General features: G+C 36.1%; 1 protein-coding gene across 1 annotated transcript; it reads left to right on the top strand.

Annotated features, from left to right (window-relative positions):
- Positions 1–570: 570 nt before the first annotated feature.
- On the top strand, positions 571–13,143 carry LOC142982899 (transient receptor potential cation channel subfamily A member 1-like). Its single transcript, XM_076129625.1, has 11 exons — positions 571–936; positions 4,895–5,030; positions 6,846–7,046; positions 7,423–7,640; positions 8,144–8,328; positions 8,778–8,959; positions 9,355–9,574; positions 9,984–10,136; positions 10,218–11,333; positions 11,648–11,905; positions 12,046–13,143. Exons 1-11 carry the CDS (start codon positions 882–884, stop codon positions 12,949–12,951), a joined length of 3,630 nt encoding a protein of 1,209 aa, XP_075985740.1. The 5' UTR covers positions 571–881; the 3' UTR covers positions 12,952–13,143.
- Positions 13,144–23,646: the final 10,503 nt, after the last annotated feature.

The following is a 23,646-nucleotide window of genomic DNA, read 5'->3' as shown; positions in this document are numbered from 1 at the left end:
GCGACACAGGAGCAATTCTTAGTGCGGGAGTTGTCTTTAAAAATAGATTTTACTCAACCCGAGGATGGGACCCGAGACCTCTTGATTAGCAGTCGGATACAGTACCAACTGCGCCACAGAGCAGTCCTGTTACGTTAATTATTAAGTACTAGCTGACCCGCGCAACTTCGCTTGCGTCACATAAGAGATAATGGGTGAAATTTTTCCCCGTTTTTGTAACATTAATTACTGATACTCTGCTCCTTTTGGTCGTAGCGTGATGATATATAGTCTATATCCTTTCTTGGGTATCAAAATATCTCCATACCAAAATTCATGCAAATTGGTTCAGTAGTTTAGGCGTGATTGAGTAGCAGACAGACATACAGACAGAGTTACTTTTGCATTTATAATATTAGTATGGATTAGACAACCTAGTTAAAAAAACCCTACCGGTCGAGTCTTAAGAGACAAAGTCACAGTATCATCAAATTATCCCCTCTCTTTCAAAAACAGTTGAATGGATAGTAGTTTTGAACCGGTTACTCACATAAGGAAAATAACAAACTTCATACCTTTTGCAGACTTTGATATGTAAACATGTTTATTATAACTTTATATATTTAACTTAATTCTGGCTATTAGGATTTAAAATGTAATAACAAGAAAAAAGATTTGCAAAAATTTCTTTTTAGATTTTCTTAAAAAATACGTTTGGACTGTTCTAAATGTTAATTTTGTAGATAAAATACTAGTATAAACAGCGTCAAAATGTATTTATATCAGTGGAAGTGAGTGAAGTTATGAAAATGATTCAACAATATTTTTGATGAAGAAAGACTTTGTGTATAAAAGTGTATTATAGTGTCAAAAGTGTCTGAAAGTGTCTTATAGTGAATAACATGTCAAATAATAAAAACAATGTGTCTGAAAAGGATTGCGAGGAAGCTCTTTTATGTAAGTTATTGAAACAATAATAATAACCAAAGTGACAGTTAGTTTATATGAGTGCTGGTCGCGAGGGTTCGAATCTTGCGTCGGGTAAGCAGCCGCGCGGATCGATCTCTTAGGTTAGGTCTGTGGACCATATTATACATACCCTGTTTCGCAAGGCTCGATAAATTGTGTGTCCCGGCTGTCATTTCCAAAAACTTTTGACAGTCGTTACCAGTAGTCAGAAGCTTGAAAGTCTGACAAATAGTTTCAATCGAGAGGTATCGTGTTATAACCCAGATACTGGGTTGTGGAGGTCCGTTAGGCAGTCACTCCGTGTAAAACACTGATATTCAGCTGCATCCGGTGAGACTCGAAGCCGCCTCCAACATAGTTGGAAGAAAGGCTAGGCTGATGATTGGACTTTTATCAAAAATGGTCACACACGTCCAGAAGTAGATGTAAATATTTAGATAGGCAGATGCGTGAATAACAAAAATAGGCACTTTGCCTACGATTATGTACGTATAAACAGGTTATTGTTTCTTAATTTGTTTGTATTTTATAGCCGGTCTTCGTAATAATGTAAGATAGTTTGGTTATTTTTAATGTTCTCGAAGGATATTACTGTATTTTTTTGGAAATTTAAATAAAATTTTATTAGTTAGTGTTATCGGGTTAATTTAAGGTATTCGAGAGTGACGAGACCTAATTAAAAACAGTATGTTCCCAATCCGCGCTTGGCTAGCGTAGTAGACTTAAGGCTTAAATCCTTCCTCATTTCGGTAGGAGACCATTGCCCAGCCGTGGAACAGTAATTTCTATACATCATTTGTATTTATAAAACTGAAAATTTAAAAAATATTCTAAAATCTAAAATATTTCTGTAATCTTTAAGTTTTTTTTTTAAATAACAACTCCCGCACTAAGTATTGCTCTTGTGTCGCGGGGACTTTTAAAAACACACAAGCAACGGACACAAAGCACAACCAGACCCGAAACAATTGTTTGTGGATCGCACAAACAATTGTCCCGTGTGAGAATCGAACCCACGACCTCCCGGCGCAATGGTTGCAGCGTGGTGACCTAAACCACTGCGACACGGAGGCAGTCAGTCAGTCAAGTATGAGTAGTTATGGGTCAGGTTGTATTTTGTGTCCGTTGTTTTTGAGTAATAGTGTCAAAAGATCTTTTAAAACTAGGCATACAATTTAAATGTCAATGACTAATACTTTTATTCCGTTACCTTCATGTTGAAAAGGGGATTACCCAAAGATTTATTTATTTAAATTCCAGCCTTGGATGTCTTAGTAAGTGTTTATTGACGGGAAACCCCGAAGTACAAGCCACAAGTTTCACAATAATCTCGCAATAATTTATAAATTGGATTTTAATAGTTCAATGGCATTTTCCGCCAGTTACAAATTAATAACAGTACCGGGCCGACTTTTTACGTGCCATCCGAAGCACGGATACGCTCAGTTCAAATACTATAATACGGTCACCCATCTATGTAATGACCGCACCAACGGTTGCTTAACCTACAGATCGTATATCGCCGCGTGAATCAGCTGTTATGTATGTACTGTTATCAATCGTAACCATCAATTTGTACTGAATAGCAGACAATAGGTTCTCGGTATCACAAGGTTGTTTGTCTATTTCTGCGAACGGCGAAGTGATAATAGACAATTGTAGTATAGTTACGTCACTACATAGATGTTAGTGGACTAATTACGATCCTAATTATATTATACTATACCTATATACTATACTTGTGGTTTCAATCACATGGTTTATTGTTAAATGGCCTATCCTTTAATACAATTTATAACTTTCTGCAACATTTTTTTAGCCGTTTTCACGCAAATTAAGAACAAACAAACAAGCTTTCATATTTTTATTGTGGGTAACTAGTTTCTGTCCGTGACTACGTCCGCGTGAAAAGATTTCCTGGAATAAAAAGTATCCGATGTGTTTTAAATCTAGGTTATAAGCTATGAGTGTAAATCCGTCCAGTTTTTCTATGAAGAGAAACATACATACATCCTTCTGTACTTATAAAATTATGGTCCCATTTAACAGTGCGAGTCGTATTGCCTTGTGCCAAGCATAAATTAAGTTACGCAATAGTGAAATAATGATTCACTTAAACTAATGCAGTATTTTGAAATAGATGATTTAATATCTTGTTACAATTTCAAGGTTTCTTAAGGGAAAATTAAAGTGAATGAATCATTCTATGTTGCCTGTGAGTAATTTTTTTATCCTTCCTGTCAAAGAATTTGATAAAAAAATTAATTAATATACTTGTTTATTTATGCGATTATAATTACTCATGCCTCATAACGATATTATAAAGTATGGTGAATGACCGCTATAGTATAATAATAATAATGTACTCCTAGCCGATATCCGGCTATGGCAACTCATTTCAATGAATCTGGTCAACGGTGCAGGACTTTGTTTATGGTGTCCGAGTGTGTGCACAATACACAGGTACACTCGCTATTCCTTCACTTCTGACTTCGTCTGGTGGGATGGATAACCAACATAACCAGTGAGAGGTCATACCCAGGGCTGACGGCTTTACGTGCTCTTCGAAAACCGAGGTCTACGATTTTCATTACTCCGGGCAATCTCTGAGAAATTTTTAACAGAAAAACGCAGAAAAGACTTTTTGACCCAACTCGGGATTTAAATCCAGGACCTCCTGCGCGGCATTCACACGACAAAAACCAGACATATAACACAAATATAATATTTTAATAATTTAAGGTGAATGACCATATTTACGTCAAATGTCAAAATATGTGACCTTTAGTACATTATGCCGTAGATTTATTTCTCAAACTGGTTTAAATATGGTTAGTTAACATCATGACGTAAAGGAATTCCCAAAAACAATTTATTCATGATTTAAAACATTTTTGACTTTGAAGGCTACTCCCACGTAAACTAATAATTGTATGTTGAGAAATTTAACTAACATACCAAGAATAGGCACAAAATACTAGGCTAGGCTAGGCTAGATGCTGTTTAAGCAATTAATAATAAATATGGATTTATGCTATTAGTTGTATTCGACTACTGATAGTGAGGATTCGACTCCCGGTTCAAGTTAAATTCTATTAGTTCTTTCTAATTTTATATTTGAAGATTTCTCAATTATTAATGATCAGCATCAGTTGGTTATACTAGCGAACTCGCCACGGAGGTATACTGTTATGCACTATCAAATTAGGTTATAGTTATAATTCTATGTATTTTTTAACTGCACGTTTGGCGTAGTAGTTAACGTTGTCACCTCGTAAATAACCGTAGCGCCGCCTGTGGTGGGTTCGAACCCCACCCGGGACAAATGTTTGTGTGATGAGGACGAGTATTTGTTCTGTGTTTGGTTGTAAAATTGTCTTTATAAGTATGTAAAGGCATATAAGTATGTGTATCAGTTATTTAGTTACCATAGGGTACAAACTCACCTTAGATTGGAATCAGATGACTGTGTGTGAGATGTCCGAAAAAAAATCCAAAATACATAAGCTCTATCAGACAGGCCATCGTCAATTGCATAAGTCCGTGCGTCAATGATATTTGAAATTCTGAATGTTGTACATCTCCGCCAGCCGCGAACCCTGCATACAAAGTTGTTGGACTATAAATAAATTTAACCCATTAATGTCCCACTGCTGGGCAAGGGTCTCCTCCCGTAATGAGGGAGGGGTTAGGCCTTGAGTCTACCACGCTGGCCAAGTGCGGGTTGGGGACTTTGCAAGCCCTCAATAAATGTTTTAAACAAATTTTAAGCATGCGATAATTATTTCTAATACACACAACTTCGTAAACTCATTGGTGTGTTGCCTCGGATTCGAACGTGCGACCACTAGCATGGGAGGTGTCAACTTATACCACTCGGCTATCACTGCTCTCTGTTGGACTATAATAAATGTACAATTCTTTTTCTTAATTACTGTTTCTACAGCCAAATATTCAACAGAAGAAGATGTCTGCAAGATATCACTGGAGAAGCCTCGTGCAGCCAGTGCCGGGGTCACGCCGCCAAAGGCAAGGTTCGCGACAGAAAGAGAGAGAAGTCAGAGTCTCTACTCATTTGGCAAGTAAGTGCGAGAGAGATGGAGTGTGTAGTGCATTTGTGAATGAGCGACTGTCTATTTCAATCAAGATTGTTGTAAGATCGATGTATAATCACTATTTTCGAATTGAGCCAATTAAGTAGATCAGTAATCGAAAACAACTTACCTACTGTCTTTTCATTTAACTGTGTATGTAATCAGAAGTCTATAGAAGTCTATATAGATCATTTATTTTTAATCATATTTATTAGACATAAATAGAAAAAAAAAATATTTGGGTCCTGTATATTCAATAAGAAAAATAATGATCAGTGGAAAATATTAACTCGTATTTATTTCGTTACTTTCGATTTAGTTCAATTGAGAGATTATAAAAGCCTATTTATAATACAATAAACTATAACATTATTATATTTTCTGTTTTTCATAACTACTAACATAACATAAATAAAAGATTGACTATAGAACTCTTTCATAAAAGTAATTTAAATGTTTTCAAATAAAGAAACGTTGTGTCATTCCATACAAGCGTGCACTCTGAACTCATTCCCAATTATCTCTGAATCACAGTGCAACTCCCAGCGTTCAATATTCAACCAAATTGACCCCTTTCCACTCAATGGCGCCGTGACGTCACACCTACCAACCAATCCAGAGCGAGAGCCTGAATCGCGGTATCAAAGTTTTCACTCCCGTTAGAATATATACAAGAATTTTCCCAGTACATTCGGGGAGTCCGTCGCTACAAGGGAAACTGGTGTTCGTGGGGCGCCGGCCTAATACCCCGCACCCCCCTTTTCTTATATATAGATCGTTCTTTGTATTCGTAACGTAACATGAAACGAAGATAACCGTGTAACCAAGTTAATAAACAATGAGCATGAGACGATGGGCAACCGACAGGACCCGCAACCCCCTGAGTAGCAAATTTGACTCTCCTTTTTGCGAACTATATTCGAAATCCCTATTTTTTGTGCAATAAAGTATTTCTAATAGCCAGTTTACAAGACTGAAAGATAATAAATTGGCTATTAATTTATGTAATAGATATAGCGACAACAAATATATTAAACATCGGTTAATATCCCATAATGTTAAGCTAACTGAGCTTTTTTTGAAACTGTCTCTAAAAGTCGTATTATCCAACAATAAGGTCTACATTTTACATACACAGTAACAGCATAATCATATCATATATTCACTCTATTCCTGAACGACTATCAATGCCTGTTGTATGTATAGCAAGACATTATAATTAAGACGCAATTCAAAGAACTAGGGTATCGATGTATTATTATGTAGATGTTGCCTTAGCAACAAAAGGTAATAGATCTAAAGGAATCCCACAGAGAAGAGACAAGGATGAGTCGGTTAAAAAGATAATATTTATATGTTAATATACATACTCATACAGACTCAATATATATGAGAGAAGTTCTCAATTCCTTTGTTGTTTGTTGTCTCTTAACTTTTGACTGGCTGAAATGATATTCATGTTTTTTTGGAAGGTTCTATTTCATGTAGTCCCATTTAACACAGATCTGACAAATCGCTTTCAAAATACAGCATCAATGTATAATCCTGTGTACAATGCCTGACTGTCCGTTTGGAGACAGTTTTTTTTTTAAATTGGGTAATTGACTGGGTTAACGAAAACTCGTACTCGTAAAAGGTAAATTTAAAATGCTCAAACATTTTATTAGACACTCATTTGATACCAACGAAAATATGACATAGTGACGTCACGACGTCATATTTCTAAACTAAAATGTGTTTTTGACATTTCAAAAAGAGTAGCTGATTTGACTGGCAGGTACAATAAATGTCAATTTCTTTCAGCAACTTGAAACAGCGTCAACGTGTCTTCACAGCCGCTGTGCCCGAACATGCGGATTCAGAGGACCACTTGCCCAATGAAAAGCGGTTATCAACACCTACTGCCACCCTACCTAAGTCCAGTAGACCAAGCAAGAAGTTTAGAAGACTGAATGCGCTACTCCTGGAAGCTGTTAGGTACCGAAGTGAGGATGAAATTGAAAGGTGGGTAGATATATTCTTGTAATTCTGATTTGTTTTCTGTGTTGTACGGTGTAGTTGGTAGAGTATTCGGCTGCTCGAGTTGGATTCCCGGGTAGGCAAAGTGTAGTGTAAAGGGCAAATATTTCGTAACAGTAGCCCGGAAAATGGCAATAGGCTAGCTTTCTGATACATGAGATTAACATGTAAATGGCAAAACGTGGGTGTATACTTATTTAGTATTATCTGTGTTATTTTATATTGGAAAAGACATATTAGAAAAGATAAATGGCACTTTTCCTAACCTTTAAATCGATCTCATGATTTCTTGACCAGTGGTTAGTACTCTACCACAGAGCACATAAGGAAATAATAAATGTTAACCATCATTTTTTTTCAGGTTAATCATAGCAGGAGCAAACCCAAACGCGACATGTTGCGCTGAATGTGTCTCTGCCTGCCACCTCGCCGCTATGAGGTCTGATGGTGCACTGGCCCTACTCCTGAGCCATGGAGCTGATAAACACAGATCTGACAGAATTGGTAGAACTCCACTACATTTGGCGGCGTGGGCGGGGAATGTGAGGCAAATGGCGATGTTGCTTGGCTTCTCCAAAGGTATGACTTTTATATCTCTATGTTACAATAAAGACGTATACAGAGTAACAAGACAAATATTTAGTAAATTAAGCCAGCAATCAGAATAGCTAAATGCTAGTATTTTTTGCTTTTTTACAGTAAAAAAATATGTATTTTTCCCCTATCAATTCATGACATTTAGCTTGATTTTCAACAGTTGGTTGAAAGTTTGGCATTTAAAATGTACTACCAAAATAGTTACTACGACGCCCGTTAGAAGCGTTTATTAGATTTTCATACAACATTTTATAGGTAGCCGGTGGTCGGATCGGTAGTCGATAGTAGTAAAGAATCCAGCTACTGCTTAAGTATCGAAAAAAAATAATGAAATCTTAATCAGCAACACTAAGAAGTGTCACAGAAAAATTAATATCAAGCTCTTGATATTCGGTATTACCGGCTGTAGAAAATCACGTTCCTGATATATGTTTTCAAATTAATAGCACTACGAGAAGAAACACTAACCCCCTTTTTGTATCCAGATTTGACGAATAAAGTGTCAAACACAACACTGTCACCTGTGGTCGAGGATGAAGTAAGGAAGCTTAGCCCTTACCTCAAGGAGTTGGTCAATGTCAAGTGCCATATGAGTCAGAAGCGAGGTACGTTGCCGAAAGACTGGGCTGATAACATGATAGATCATAACTGCAAGGAATTTGAAAAGAATGTAAGTGGTTTAACAATGGGTTTGTTTTCGAGTTTAACATGTATTTAGTTTTAAGCTACTTATTAAAAATAAGCATTAGAAAAAAGAATACGTATCGAGAATCTCAATTTTGATTCAATATCTTGACTGCCCCTGTGGCGCGGTTGGTAGTTGTAATTCTTTAATTTTCCTGTCAAGAAATGCTTTGTGAATTGCCCGGAGTTAGAAACTTAGGGCTGTAGACCTCCGTGTTTCGGAGAAACGCAAATCCGTCGATCCCACGCCAGACCTTACACTGGTTGAATGGCTGTCCCACCGGGCTATGAGAGTGAAAGAACAGAAAAAGGGTACTAGTGTATAGTGCACACACTTAATTGAATACTATAAACAAATGCACCCGGTTGCCCGGTTTCTATCTAGAGGTGTGCAAGTAAATTGAGCGTCTATGGCATAAACTATTTTTTTTCTAGTTGCTGATATTCCAACCAGGTTGGACGCCGTTACATGCGGCCAGTACTCGCGTTCAGTTCGGCTGTGTTCGGCTGTTAATTCTCGCAGGCGCTGACCCTTGTGTGCGGGACCTTGTGGGCCGGACCCCGCTGGATATAGTCGGGTCCACGCATTATAACGACGAGTATGTGGATCCGAAGAGGTGAGGACTTTCAAAAGTCGTAGAATTGTTACTAACTGATCAGAGATTTATCATCTATTTTGCTAGGTAGGTCTAGAGGATGGTCTCAAAATTAATAGTCCATGTGCAAGTACTTAAGTGAATTGGACGGCAATTTTTTTATCCTGGACCAAATTTAGACCATACTATGTATAATTATACTTATCTTTAATCAATTCTATCCACTAAATAGTAAACAATATTTAACAACTCTTTACTGATAGTCCAATTTTATTCAATGTAACTTATTAACTTATATTAAAGAACTGTATTTACTCTGCTGGGTTGGCACTTACTTGAGATACGTATTAAAAATCTGTTTAAATAAATACTAACCTATAACTGACAAAACTGACAAATATTCTCCTTGTTTCCAGGTTTTCAGACACGGTATCAATCCTAGCAGAAGGTAAATGCAACTTAAGCTTGAAGAACCGTAGGACCTTGGACTCTCCTCTCCATACTGCGGTGGAACTGAACAGTATAGAAGCAGTGAGGGCCCTGACTAGCGTCAGCGTACCAGTGAAATGGCTGAACAGAGCTGGTCTCACGCCTTTACATATCTGTGTGAAGAAAAAACTATGTGATATTTTACAGGTATTGAACGTTATCTACCCAAATTATTACGTAACTTTTTAATTTTTTGGTCTTTTATTGGTAAAATACTGGTGGATTAAACAAGTTTTGAATTGATATCAAACTTTACTACAATTTTTTTAAAATGAAGTACTCAATAAGTAGAAAAAAATAACAGCATACGTACATACAAACATTTATTTCATTTAAAAAGACAACTTCCGCACTAAGAATTGCTCTTATCGCGGGGACTTACTTATACAAACAACGGACACAAAGTACAACCACATCCGAAACAATTATTTGTTGATCGCACAACTAATTGTTCCGTGTGGGAATCGAACCCATAACATTCCGAACGCCTTGCGCCACGGTGACTCTCATTAATATTTAATTAGTACTAATGTTCTGTTTTATTACGGCGTTTTAGGTGCTAGTAAATGTAAAACTGGATGAGACGGAAGTTCCTGCAGTGGACGTGCGAGACAAGGACGGACGTACTGTTCTCCACGCAGCTGTCTTAGAGGGATGGGTGAACGGCGTAGCTATTGCTTTGGAAGCTGGTGCCAGTGTTATGGCAAAGGTAAGATATAATATAACAAACAATTATATACAGAACGACAAAAAAAACTACATGATTAATTAATTTTATGAACTTTTTTAGGACCATAATGATGAAACAGCCATACATCTGGCCGCTGCGACAGGAAACCTAGACATACTAAACTTAATTGTTACCGTAGCGAAACAAGTTAATGCGATCGACATTAAAAATTCCCAAAAAGAAACGCCCTTATTCAAAGCCGTGATGAATGGACACACAGAATGCGTGAAAAGACTACTACAAGAAAAAGCATGTATCATGAACTTTCTACCAAATGAAGTTACCATATTTCACGTAGCAGCAGAAAAAGGAAATCTAGAAGTCCTTCAAGTTCTCCTCGACCACGATTACGTTCTTACTAGGGCAATGGTTAACTTCCTTACAAGTGACAAAAATGGCTTCGGACCTATTCATTACGCTGTACAAAATAACCATCCCAAATGTGTGAAACTCCTGCTTTCGAAAAACTCTTACCGATGCCTTAAATCTACGCCAACAGGAACGTACACTGGTTCAACACCTTTACACATCGCTGCTATATACAACAATGTAGAAATAGCTAAAATTATAATGAAGAATAACCCGGATACGGTGCATAAGGTGAATGACTTAGACTGGACGCCACTACATACGGCTTGCCAACACGGAAGCAGAGATCTAATCACCATGCTATTGAAAGAAGGTGCTGATCTCTCTGGCACAGTTAATATCCCAGACAAGACTGAAACAACAGCTATAGATTTAATCATGAACAATTTATCAAAACCTACAGAATTTTTGAACGATGTTTTCGATACGTACATTTCGACGAATGATTTGAACATCCAAGACCCGAATTGCGAAGTGACTGTCAATTATCAGGTTCTTGTACCGAAAGACGAAGACACAGGACAGATGAGAGTGCTTGAAGCCCTTCTTACAACAGGCGATAGATACGGGCAAAGACGATTGTTAGTACATCCCTTAGTAGAGAGTTTTTTACACTTGAAATGGAAGATACTTTTACCGTTTTTCTACACAATGATCATGTTGTATGGTCTCTATGTGATGACGTTGACCATGTATGTACTCTCTGTGTTCTTCTATAAGGATAGGGGTCATAAGACACCCTCGTGGTTGGAACCAACTGTACTGGCAATATTTTTAGACATTATCGTTATTCTAGTCATTGTTCAAGTGAGTATTTCTTTTTATTCTTTTTATACCAGTAGACCCGAGAAATAAAAGACTTTTGTCCCCTATTTTAATCCCTTAGGGTGGAATATTTAAAAATTCTTCCCACTTCATAACAGACACCCCTGTTCCAAATTTCACAATCCTAACTTTCGTATTATTACTAGTATTATATTCGATGATTATTATCAGTCAGTCTGGACAAGTTATTTTATAAGTATAGAACAATATTGAAAATGTTTTTAGTTTACATATTTTCGAGTCCCTAAACAACATGCACTTAAGCATTTCTTTTATATTCAATATTGTTTTTTCAGGAAGCATTATACATAAAAATGAACACCAGATACCTCTTACAACTTGAAACTTGGGTGAAATTCGTTGCAATGTTCCTCGCTGTCAGCCTGCCATACGCACTAGCACTCACAAATGATGCAACGGAAGACTTCCCTCGTCACATGGCCACCATGGCTCTGCTCTTGTCCTGGCTGGAGATGATGTTCCTACTGTCCAGGTTCCCAAACTGGGGGTACTATGTGCTCATGTTTGGGAAGGTTTCCAGTAATGTTATAAAGGCCAGTACCAGATCTTTTCTTTGACGATTTGGCGATTGAGAGTGGCTAAGAGTTTCTTGCCAGTTCTTCTCATTGGCTCTACCGTTAGACCTGGCGGTAAATTTACAGTTACATAAAAATAATGTCTTTGCATTCCACAGATTCTCCTAACGTTTTCATTCCTGGTCATCGGCTTCTCTCTCAGTTTTATGGTACAGTTTCACCACCAGACACCATTTGAAGGACCCTGGGCTGCCTTTGTGAAGATCATGGTGATGATGACTTCAGAATTTGACTACGGAGACCTAATGGAAGGGATGGTTCCTAAAAGTCCAAAAAATGCTACCAATTCTACAAGTATATTAAATGGTACTGAAATGGAATACTCATTATTAGTAGTTCGGCTAATATTTCTGGTATTTCTTATTCTAGCAGCAATCGTTCTTATGAATCTGATGGTTGGTGTCGCAGTCTATGATCTCCATAACCTCCAAGTACTAGGAAACATCAGACGTTTAACCAAACAAGTGGAGTTTCTAATATCACTGGAAACCCTAGTCTATAACAAATATACTAAGAAACTACTCCCAACGAAAATAGAAAGAATGATCTTCAACAAAACTATTTTGAAAGTAATCGTTTTAAAACCTAGTGATCGTGAGTTTGAATGCTACAAATCACTAACTTCTGATTTAAGAGATGTTATATTCGAGAAAGCACAGTCCCAACAGAAACGCATTGAAGAACAAATAGGCTCCCAAATGTACAAAAAGAAATTAGACGAAATTTATGAAGCGACTGTAAATAATTCGAAAATACGAGAACACCCAGAAGTTAGAAGAATACTAAGTCACGATAGTTCTAAGAAAAATAATATGGAAATGATTTCCAAAATGATTGTTGATTTAGATACTGGTGTAGCTAATATTAAGAAACAAACGGCAGTGTCGATTGAAGAAATGAAGTCAGCCATAAGATCTGTACATGCGAAAATGGATATTATACTGGAAAAGTTAGAAGAAAAGCAGGGCAAACCACCAGAACGGAAGACGCAGTTCTATCTGTGATATTAATAGATTCTAAGAATAAAAGTCAATATTACATTGAAGACAATACTATGTACCTATATTTCTTTGAAATCGAGATTTATGTAAAGCATCAATTTACACTAACAGTACGAAAAGCTTTAAGACAACATACATTAAGAAAAGATCTTTAAAAATACGACTATACTGTACATATTTTGGTATATAAGTAAGCGAAATAAATTATTTTGCGTTTTAATTTTTAGCCTTTTTGTGTAACCTACCTGGGTTTTAATCATTAAGAGCCGATTTTTTCCAGTTCCCATATCCTCCGACGGATAAATTTGTCTTTTTTCACTGGTAGACCCAATATATTGGTCTATCCAAATATATCTAGAACACATACATACATAAATGACCACTAATAAAAAATGTATCCAAGTTGCAAGAGACACAACTTACCTCAAAATTCGAAAAAGAACTACAAGCTGACCTGCAAAGCCACCTGATGTATTTAACAGCTGACCCAGTTCTCAGCCGCTGGAGCTCTTAACAATGCATGAATCTTGCGACAAACATTCTTGGACGTATGCTTTAAAATTCTAACGTGTTGCTTCCAATAGATGCATAATTTGTCACTGCAAGGAGAAATTTTGTATCAAAATGGAGTTCGCGGTCACAATTTATTGCAACTGTATTTCGTCTTGGGATAGAATTTGACGGTTTGATAGTTGTTTCCTGAAATATGGTTTTCTGTTTTGTTTTTGTGTTTATTGAGTTTGTGACGGGATGTTTTGCTTGTTAGTCCATTGAAATGTTACAATTTGAGGGCCGAATATTGCATTTCTTAGAGGACGCAATTTTATTTTTGGAACGTGTAGGGGGGGTCAATAGAAGCTTAACTTGAAGTTTGTGGGGTTGCCACTCTTGTCCCCCGGCCGCCATATTGGAAAACACTTTTTTCGCTATATCTCAGAAACTATGCGTCTTACAATAAAATTGTAAAAGCATAATTTGTAGCAAATTATTTTGCCTACAAATATGTTAAACAACTTTTTGCCCTAAATTAACAATTAAAGAAGTTATAAGCAAAAAAGTGATTTTTTTTTACAAAAAATTTCTTTCCGAATCCGGTCTACTTCGGAGCGCTGTTACTGAGTTTCTAATTAATGAAGATGAAAAAAATTATAGGGATAAATTTTCCTCGAAAAATACTCTACAAGATTGGTCTGAGGTAATTTTTTTGTATTTAAACATATCAGCTTAGCCTTTTTTCCAAACTATGTTGGAGTCGGCTTCCAGTCGCACCAAATGCAGCTGAATATCAGTGTTTTACATGGAGCGACTGCCTATTTGACCTCCTCAACCCAGTTATCAGGGACATAAAACGATACCCTTCGTTAAGACTGGTTGTCAGACTTTCAAGCTTCTGACTACTGTTAACGACTGTCAAAGATCTTCGAAAATGACAGCCGGGACCCACAATTTAACGTGCCTTCCGAAACACGGAGGAACTCGATATGTGTAAGATGGTCACCCATCCACAGAACAACCTCGGCAAGCGTGGCTTAACCTCAGAGATCGATCCGCGCGGCTGTCGTCAAAAAAAGTTACAGAGCAATAAAGAAAATTGTTATAAATAAAATTTACACTTTTTTGCTTATAACTTCTTTAATTGTTAATTTAGGGCAAAACGTTATTCATCATATTTGTAGGGAAAATAATTTGCTACAAATTATGCTTTTACAATTTTATTGCAAGACGCATAGTTTCTGAGATATAGCGAAAAAAGTGTTTCCACCCCCTTTTCCAAGATGGCGGCCGGGGGACAAAAGTGGCAACCCCACAAACTTCAAGTTAAGCTTCTATTGACCCCCCCTACATGTTCCAAAAATAAAATTGCGTCCTCTAAGAAATGTAAAACTCATGTAACATTTCAATGGACTATGTCGTTTTTGATGTTTATGTTTCTGCGTTTGTTTTATGAATGTAGATCATGAAGTGATTGATTAATTATTGGCTTAAATTTTTAAAAGTTTAAGATTTATATTTTCGAGTGCAAATTGCTAAAAATAATTATTTTAGCTGTAGTGGTAATTTGGCGGGTTACGTATACATATAAAACGCGTTGTCATGAGTATATATAACGTACTGCCTGTTCACGATGGAATCATACTTGCATATTATATAGGGAAGAGATCAGTAAAATACCTTATAGCTTAGATTATTGACAGTCAAAAAAATAGCCTAAAGACAAATAAGTAGTAGCAGAAACTAAAAGACTAAACAACAAAATTAACTAAACATCCCACATTTTCAGTTACACCTTTATAAACACATTTATCTCTTTTGCATAAGCTTATATAAAAAAGCACTTAACGGAGTCCTAAGCGTGGTAGATAGCGAGCATCCGGCGTGGGGTGGCGTCGGAACCGTCCGATATGCTGCCTTCCGAGCTACCGATACCGGTAGCGATACCGTCCCGGCAGCTCATATATCGGGTTATAGCCTTAGTTGCTCAGTTTTATAAATACTGTTTTAAGTATTGATCATTGGTTGATGATGTTGAATGAAGTTGTGTTAATATTTTTTGTGTTAGTGACTGCTCTTTTATACGTTTTTGCCTGAGAATGCACTACTTTGTTTTTAGGGTTTCCATACCTACCAATACAAATGATGTATTTCCGTTACCGCTATAACAAATACTAAAAATAAAAATAAATTTTAAGGGGGTTCCCCATACAATAAACGTGATATTTTCGTATTTTTTGGTACGGAACTCTTCGTGCGTGAGTCCGACTCGCACTTGGCCGGTTTTATTTAAAATGGTTAGCCACCACTGTGTCCATGCCCTTTTTACTGTAATCAAACGCCTTGCAAAGATTTTGACAAGATTGGTAAAATAATTAACCGATTTAAATTGTTAGTTTTCGAAATAATAATTTAAAAAAAAGAGTATTTACTGTATTAAAAATATTTTGTGAATAAACTTGAAATTGAATTAAAAAAAATGTCGGCCATTTTTAGTCAACTCCAGTTTATTAGTCCACTAAAGATAATCCTGTTTTTTACATACATACAAGAAGGGTTAGTAAAATCTTTTTTTTTGCTATATGTAAAGGGTGATTCGCGGACATCCTGTAGTCAGGGGTAGCAGATAGCAGTTTTACGAGCGGCCCTTCAAGCCGTCAGTTTACGAGTCCATGACGTAATACGGCTTAGACCCGAAGATGTATCGCTTAATGTTTTTTTTTGGCCTAAGATTACATTGATGTCTATAGTAATCGTGTACGGCGTATGTAGAACAATCGTTATAGCCACTCGGGTCATTACAAACGTACGAATTACGTTTTAGTCTAAAGTATCATAAGAATGTGACAACACTTGGCTCTAGTTACGTAAGATGAGTGAGCGAGAAGTCTGATAAAAATCCCTCTGAATCTAAATAAATAAATCTTCTGACTTTGGAATTTTTTCGTGAAGACATGACTGTGTTTATTTGTCACCTGAGTAGTATAAAATAAAATGTAAAATCGATTTTACCGGTAAAATAAATATTAGTTATATATTTTTGACATCGCCATAAATAAAAGGCATCATATCCAGTGAGTAATTTAACTCAACACTTCCCTAACTAAGGATATTACAAACATAAACACATCGTTATCTTTCAGCACATGATTTATTAGCTATGTGCGATGACCGTACCACATAAATCGCGCCGATGACTACCAAATGCCTACAAAGTTGCTGCATAAACGATTTATGTATGCGAGTTCGTGTAATTAATAGTGTATTACGTGAATGAAATTGTGTAAATGGTTTTTAGCTGATTTCGAAGGTACGAGTCGAAAATGCAATGTACGTGTAAATGCTTTACCAATTTACGGTGAGATAGTTATTTATTAATATTGATTTATTAGATCTTGGCTGTTACAGCCGAAAGCATATTATAAGCATTACTGTATAAAATTCATCCGCATTTATAATGTTAGTACCATGTAATAGAGGGCGAGCCTATTGTCATATTGGCACGTTACCTATCTCTTCTATTTCTCTCTTTCGTTATTAATGAGAATAACTGTGACTTTGCTTAACCGAATCTAACCCGAGAATCGTGTCCGCTTGTAGCAAACATTGTCGTGTTATCCTACTAATATTATGAACTCGAAAGATTCTGAGAATGGATTTAAGTATGTTCTGTACTTTTTAACGCAAAAAGACTAAATGGATTTTTATAAAATTTGCTACACATAGTTTATAACCTGATGAACAATTCCTGGGAATTCACTAGCTAGCAGTTATATAATAAAATAGATGTTACTTACATCCTAGAATTTCGTGGTTCACTCCTTAAAGCGTTTAGTTATTATATTATTCCTAATTTCTATGTAGTGAGCTTGAACGTTGATTCACTTAGTTAGTTGTACCAGCGCACTTTGTTACCAAGGCGAGTTACCGAGATTGTTTGATCACTTCACCTACAGTTACTAACTTGACTTATTTTTTATACGTTTATGTTAGTTTAGTTCGTAGTTAGTTGTTAGTAGAGCTCGTGGCTTAGTTAACAACAGCCGCGCGGATCGATCTCTGAGGTTAAGCCATGCTTGCCGAGGTTAATTTGTGGATGGGTGACCTTCTTATTCATATCGAGTTCCCCCGTGTTTTCGGAAGGCACGTTAAATTGTGGGTCTAGAATTTCGTGGTTCACTCCTTAACTAAATCGTTTAGTTATTATATAATTCCTAATCTCTATGTAGTGAGCTTGAACGTTGATTCACTTAGTTAGTTGTAACACAGAGCTTTGTTACCAAGGCGAGTTACCGAGATTGTTTGATCACTTCACCTACAGTTACTAACTTGACTTATTTATTACTACGGTTATGTTAGATTAGTTGAAAGGTGGTGTTAGACTATGTTCTTTATGAAACTGAAAAATTTATACTACTTGACTACTTGACAGTTACTACTTGATACTACTTGACAGCCACCGTGGTGCAGTGGTTTAGGTCGCCACGCCGATACCATTGCGTCGGGAAGTCGTGGGTTCGATTCCCACACGGAGCAATTATTTGTGCGATCCACAAATAATTGTTTCGAGTCTGGTTTTGCTTTGTGTCCGATGTTTGTAAAAGTCCCCGTGACACAAGAGCAATTCTTAGTGCGGGAGTTGTCTTTTTTAAATAATAAATTCTAGAATTTCGTAGTCCACTCCTTAACTAAAGCGTTCAGTTATTATATTATTCCTAATCTCTACGTAGTGAGCTTGAACGTTGATTCACTTAGTTAGTTGTAGCAGCGCACTTTGTTACCAAGTCGAGTTACCGAGATTGTTTGATCACTTCACCTACAGTTACTAACTTGACTTATTTATTACTACTTGACAGCCTCCGTGGTACAGTGGTTTAGATCGCCACGCCGATACCATTGCGTCGGGAGGTCGTGGGTTCGATTCCCACACGGAGCAATTATTTGTGCGATCCACAAATAATTGTTTCGGGTCTGGTTGTGCTTTGTGTCCGTTGCTTGTATGTTTGTAAAAGTCCCCGCGACACAAGAGCAATTCTTGGTGAGGGAATTATCTTTTTTAAATAATAAATAATAATAATAAATGCTAGAATTTCGTAGTCCGCTCCTTAACTAAAGCGTTCAGTTATTATATTATTCCTAATCTCTATGTAGTGAGCTTGAACGTTGATTCACTTAGTTAGTTGTACCAGCGCACTTTGTCACCAAGTCGAGTTACCGAGATTGTTTGATCACTTCACCTACAGTTACTAACTTGACTTATTTATTACTACGGTTATGTTAGTTTAGTTGAAAGGTAGTGTTAGACTCTGTTCTTTATGAAACTGAAAAATTTATACTACTTGACTACTTGACAGTTACTACTTGATACTACTTGACAGCCACCGTGGTGCAGTGGTTTAGGTCGCCACGCCGATACCATTGCGTCGTGAGGTCGTGGGTTCGATTCCCACACGGAGCAATTATTTGTGCGATCCAATAATAATTGTTTCGGGTCTGGTTGTGTTTTGTGTCCGTTGTTTGTATGTTTGTAAAAGTCCCCGCGACACAAGAGCAATTCTTAGTGCGGGAGTTGCCTTTTTAAATAATAAATCATAATAATAAATTCTAGAATTTCGTAGTTAACTCCTTAACTAAAGCGTTTAGTTATTATATTATTCCTAATCTCTATGTAGTGAGCTTGAACGTTGATTCACTTAGTTAGTTGTACCAGCGCACTTTGTTACCAAGTCGAGTTACCGAGATTGTTTGATCACTTCACCTACAGTTACTAACTTGACTTATTTGTTACTACGTTTATGTTAGGTCAGTTGAAAGGTTGCATTGTAGGTTGTTGATGAAATGAAAAACATAACCTGAACCTGAAAATTTATTTGCTTAAGATATGGCACACAAAATGGTTGATTTTGTAATAATCCACATATCCGCCATCATAAGCATGAGAATACAAGAATGTATGAATATAATAATATCTGTTACATCTACACTAATATTATAAAGCTAAAGAGTTTGTTGTTTGATTGTTTTTTTTGTTTGAACGCGCTAATCTCAGGAACTACTGGTCCGATTTGAAAAAATATTTCAATGTTAGATAGCCCATTTTTTGTGAAAGGCTATAGGCTATATATCACCACGCTACAACCAATAGGAGCAGAGTACCGGTAAAAAATGTTTCAAAAACGGGGAAAAATATGACCCATTCTCTCTTATGTGACGCAAGCAAAATTACGCGGGTCAGCTAGTATTCTATAATTTCGTGGTTAACTCCTAACTAAAGCGTTTAGTTATTATATAATTCCTAATCTCTACGTAGTGAGCTTGAACGTTGATTCACTTAGTTAGTTGTAGCAGCGCACTTTGTTACCAAGTCGAGTTACCGAGATTGTTTGATCACTTCACCTACAGTTACTAACTTGACTTATTTGTTACTACGTTTATGTTAGTTTAGTTGAAAGGTGGTATTAGACTTAGATCTTTACGCAAGAAAAACAAAAACAAAGAGATTTATTCGCTAAAGATATAGCTCACAAGATGGTTGATTTTGTAATACCTATCTATACTAATATTATAAAGCTGAAGAGTTTGTTTGTTCGATTGTTTGTTTGTTTGAACGCGCTAATCTCAGGAACTACTGGTCCGATTTGAAAAATTATTTCCGTCTTAGATAGACCATTTATCGGGGAAGGCTATAAGGTCACTTCTAAACTAAATCGTTTAGTTATTATATTATTCGTAATCTCTATGTAGTGAGCTTGAACGTTGATTCACTTAGATAGTTGTAACTCCGCACTTTGTTACCAAGGCGAGTTACCGAGATTGTTTGATCACTTCACCTACAGTTACTAACTTGACTTATTTATTACTACGTCTATGTTAGTTTAGTTGAAAGGTTGTATTAGACTTAGTTAGTTCTTTATGAAAATGAAGACTTTATAAAATAATATTCCACATATCTGTCACTTAAAGGCATGTGAATATAAACGTAAGGTCAGAGTGGCATATTCCATCTATTTATAGGGTAAAACCGTCTATTAGAAATAATAACAACTGACTAACCTACCCTGCTTTTACCGACTTTACTATTTTTTTTTAACCCATAACTATCCCACTGTAGGGCAAGGGTCTCCTCCCTAACGAGGGGGAGGGGTGTTTTGTATAATATTGTAAAAATAAATAGTCTAACTTCGATATCAATATTATTCAGCCGGCTAGAAGTAATTGTTATGGAAAATCATGCGTTTAATCAAAATTGTTCAGCGTTAATGCATTTTCAACTTCAATTCTCAGATAACTTTAAATAGCGTATGGAATCTTGATAAAATATTAAAATTATTGACTGGATACCATATGTAGTATACAAAAGAATGTTAATATCCTTAGGAAAAATTGTGGAGAATTATTTTTAGGTTTTTATGTGTGTATCGAAATGATATATTATTTTCCTCGGCCTCATTCTTGCCTTTTATGATGCTCGTGGGAAATGATACTATGATGTATTTTTTACCCGCTCCTTGCCTTAATATATAATCCTGAATATTTCATACCCAGAACAATTAGACGCTTGAGAATTTAGAATAAATGTTTGTGTGATATGTTGTTTAGTGGTTGAGCTGTTTGCTTTTATACTTGAGTATGTAAAACAGTTCTTGGATGTGATATAAGCAAAGATTTGTTTTTGTTTAGTACATAAACAAAAAAAGTAACCCATTTAGGTCCTACTGCTGGGCAAGGGTCTCCCGTAATGAGGGAGGGGTTTGGTTATAAATAAATATTGCTAAGACAACAATACTTGGGTCTTTTAGAATGAAGTATAATCAGAAATATATAAGTATTCAAGAATTCGTTTTGAGTGCAACACGTTTTTATGTACTAATACTACATCGTGGAGTAGTTTACGACTGTTTAGACTGGACTTAGTACCTAAGTCTATAAAATATCAGTGCAAAATCGTTCAGGTTTCATGTATTTTGCATGATTAAAAACGACATAATTAATTAGTTCCAATGGCACACGCTAGGGGCGCTGACCAATATTCCTGTTTTTTTTATTATTTACATATATTATCGTTGATAGCAGTCGACAATCTTCCCTTAAAACATATGTTAAACAAATGAAAACAAAAACAACACTTCAAATCTTGAAAGCGGATTTTTACTTTCTTAAAAGTCTGAAGCGTATCAAGCCGTCAAAACATTTTGTTTTCGTAACATATAATTCGATTTCGTTATAACATAAGCTTCGTAAGGCGTAATGTCAGAAGGTATTAATACTTCAAGTGATAATTAATACGTCGCCGTACTTATCATATTAATTGTTTTGTAACATAATAATCGACAATTTGATAATATTATGTTCGTGTTTCCTGGAAATATCAAAATTTTGAGATACCTACTTGTATAATGTTCGGATTCAATTATGTTTGGTGTCGTCAGTTTGATGCCTGCGTGCCGGCATTGTATGTTTGAGTTAAATTCTTCTTCTTCTTGTCGTATGATTAGTGGTCAACCTAGTGTCAAAGTTGTTCAAGCCGCCCTTTGACGTGGCTTAATGACTGTTATCTTAATTGACAAAAACCGGGACCGACTTTTTACGTGCCCTCCGAAGCACGTAGACACCCTGTTCAAATACCACTATGCGGTCACCCATTTATGGAATGACCGCGCCAAGGTTTGCTTAACCCACAGATCGTTTACCGACCGGTGAGCGCAACTGGCTACGGGCGCCTCTTTGAGTTAAATAATTTTATTGAAAGAGAAGCTCATTGTGATAAAAATGACTATAACAGCAAATAGCAATAACTAGTAGTCGTCTATCTAGTGTCAAATTGTTCAAACAATTTCAGGATTTTTGACTGGACATCAATCTTTTTCAAGGGTCGTTTTTGAAAAGTGCCTGATGTTAAACAGCGAATTAGTTTAGATACTGTGATAAAAAATAATTCGCGTATCCGATTCTTAACAATAATGTTTGTCCTTTCAATATATCTTCTACTAGCTGACCCGCGCAACTTCGCTTGCGTCACATAAGAGAGAATGGGTCGTATTTTCCCCGTTTTTGTAACCTTTTTTACTGGTACTCTGCCTCTTTTGGCCGTAGCGTGATGCGACGCCTATAGCCTTCCTCGATAAATAGGCTATCTAACACTGAAATAATTAATTTCTCAAATCGAACCAGTAGTTCCTGAGATTAGCGCGTTCAAACAAACAAACTCTTTAGCTTTATAATATTAGTATAGATTCGAACAACTTAACCCAACCCAGTTAACCAGAAGGCAGTTATGGGCGTCACAAAAACTTCATTTGATGGCTCGACTTGGAAGTTGAATCCGAGACCTTTCCTTAAGGGTATATATAGGGTATAATAAAACAACAGTACACTATAATATAATTTATTACTAATCTTGTTCAGTGCACACTCGTCAAACAATTCAGTGATATAATGGAACGCCGTTTTTATAACTTATAAGGAAGTCATGATCTTGTGACACTGGGTTTATAGTACCAGTATTTTATTATATTTCGAATTTTTATTGTTCTAGTTTATATGTGCTATTTAAACTCCGTAATGAGTATTTGGATTGTTTTTTATGTTTGGTTTTGATTGAATTGTTGTTTAGTACGGGTAGTATTGTCAAACAATGAAGTGTCGTCGTTGTTGCGTATTATAGGTTGAAATTATGAATCTATCTATAAAAAACGATTGCATATTGTCGTAACGTGTGGTTTATTTACGTTTTAAACAAACTTATTTAGCTATATCAACTCAAAAGTGTTTATAAATCATCATGAGATGTAATAATATGATAAAATTCGTATTTTTTCTCAATGCATGGTATTGACAAACTTCTAGTTTTAAGTCCGATATTTCAGGTTCAACTGAACAAAGTTTAAATAGCAACACAGAAAACAGATTTTTTTCGCGGTTTTAACTAAAATGTCGTTTTGAAAAAGATACAGTAAACGCATCTCGTAGAGTTGTTTTTCAAAAACACCGTCCCATGTTTCAAATCAACAATTAATAAATAACAAAACATCATTCATCGCATTGAATGGAAGACTATAACTATTGAAATAAGACAATATTATATATTTGTACGGAATAATAAACAATTCGCGCTATCGATATAAAACAATTCATATTTCGTACATAAAAAACTTTAACTTTTCATTCATACTTAAAAATGTATGACTCTCATACAAATTTACGACA

The sequence above is a fragment of the Anticarsia gemmatalis genome, chromosome 22 (genome assembly GCF_050436995.1).
Source record: "Anticarsia gemmatalis isolate Benzon Research Colony breed Stoneville strain chromosome 22, ilAntGemm2 primary, whole genome shotgun sequence".
Taxonomy (NCBI): Eukaryota; Metazoa; Arthropoda; class Insecta; order Lepidoptera; family Erebidae; genus Anticarsia; species Anticarsia gemmatalis.
Note: the sequence above shows the minus strand (reverse complement) of the source record. Positions and strands in the feature narration are given on the sequence as shown.

Coding starts and splice junctions, on each gene's coding strand:
- LOC142982899 (XM_076129625.1), top strand. CDS start 882: ATGTCAAATAATAAAAACAATGTGTCTGAAAAGGATTGCGAGGAAGCT. Junction 7,641..8,143: donor GTTGCTTGGCTTCTCCAAAG/GTATGACTTTTA, acceptor TTTTGTATCCAG/ATTTGACGAATAAAGTGTCA. Junction 8,960..9,354: donor GAGTATGTGGATCCGAAGAG/GTGAGGACTTTC, acceptor CCTTGTTTCCAG/GTTTTCAGACACGGTATCAA.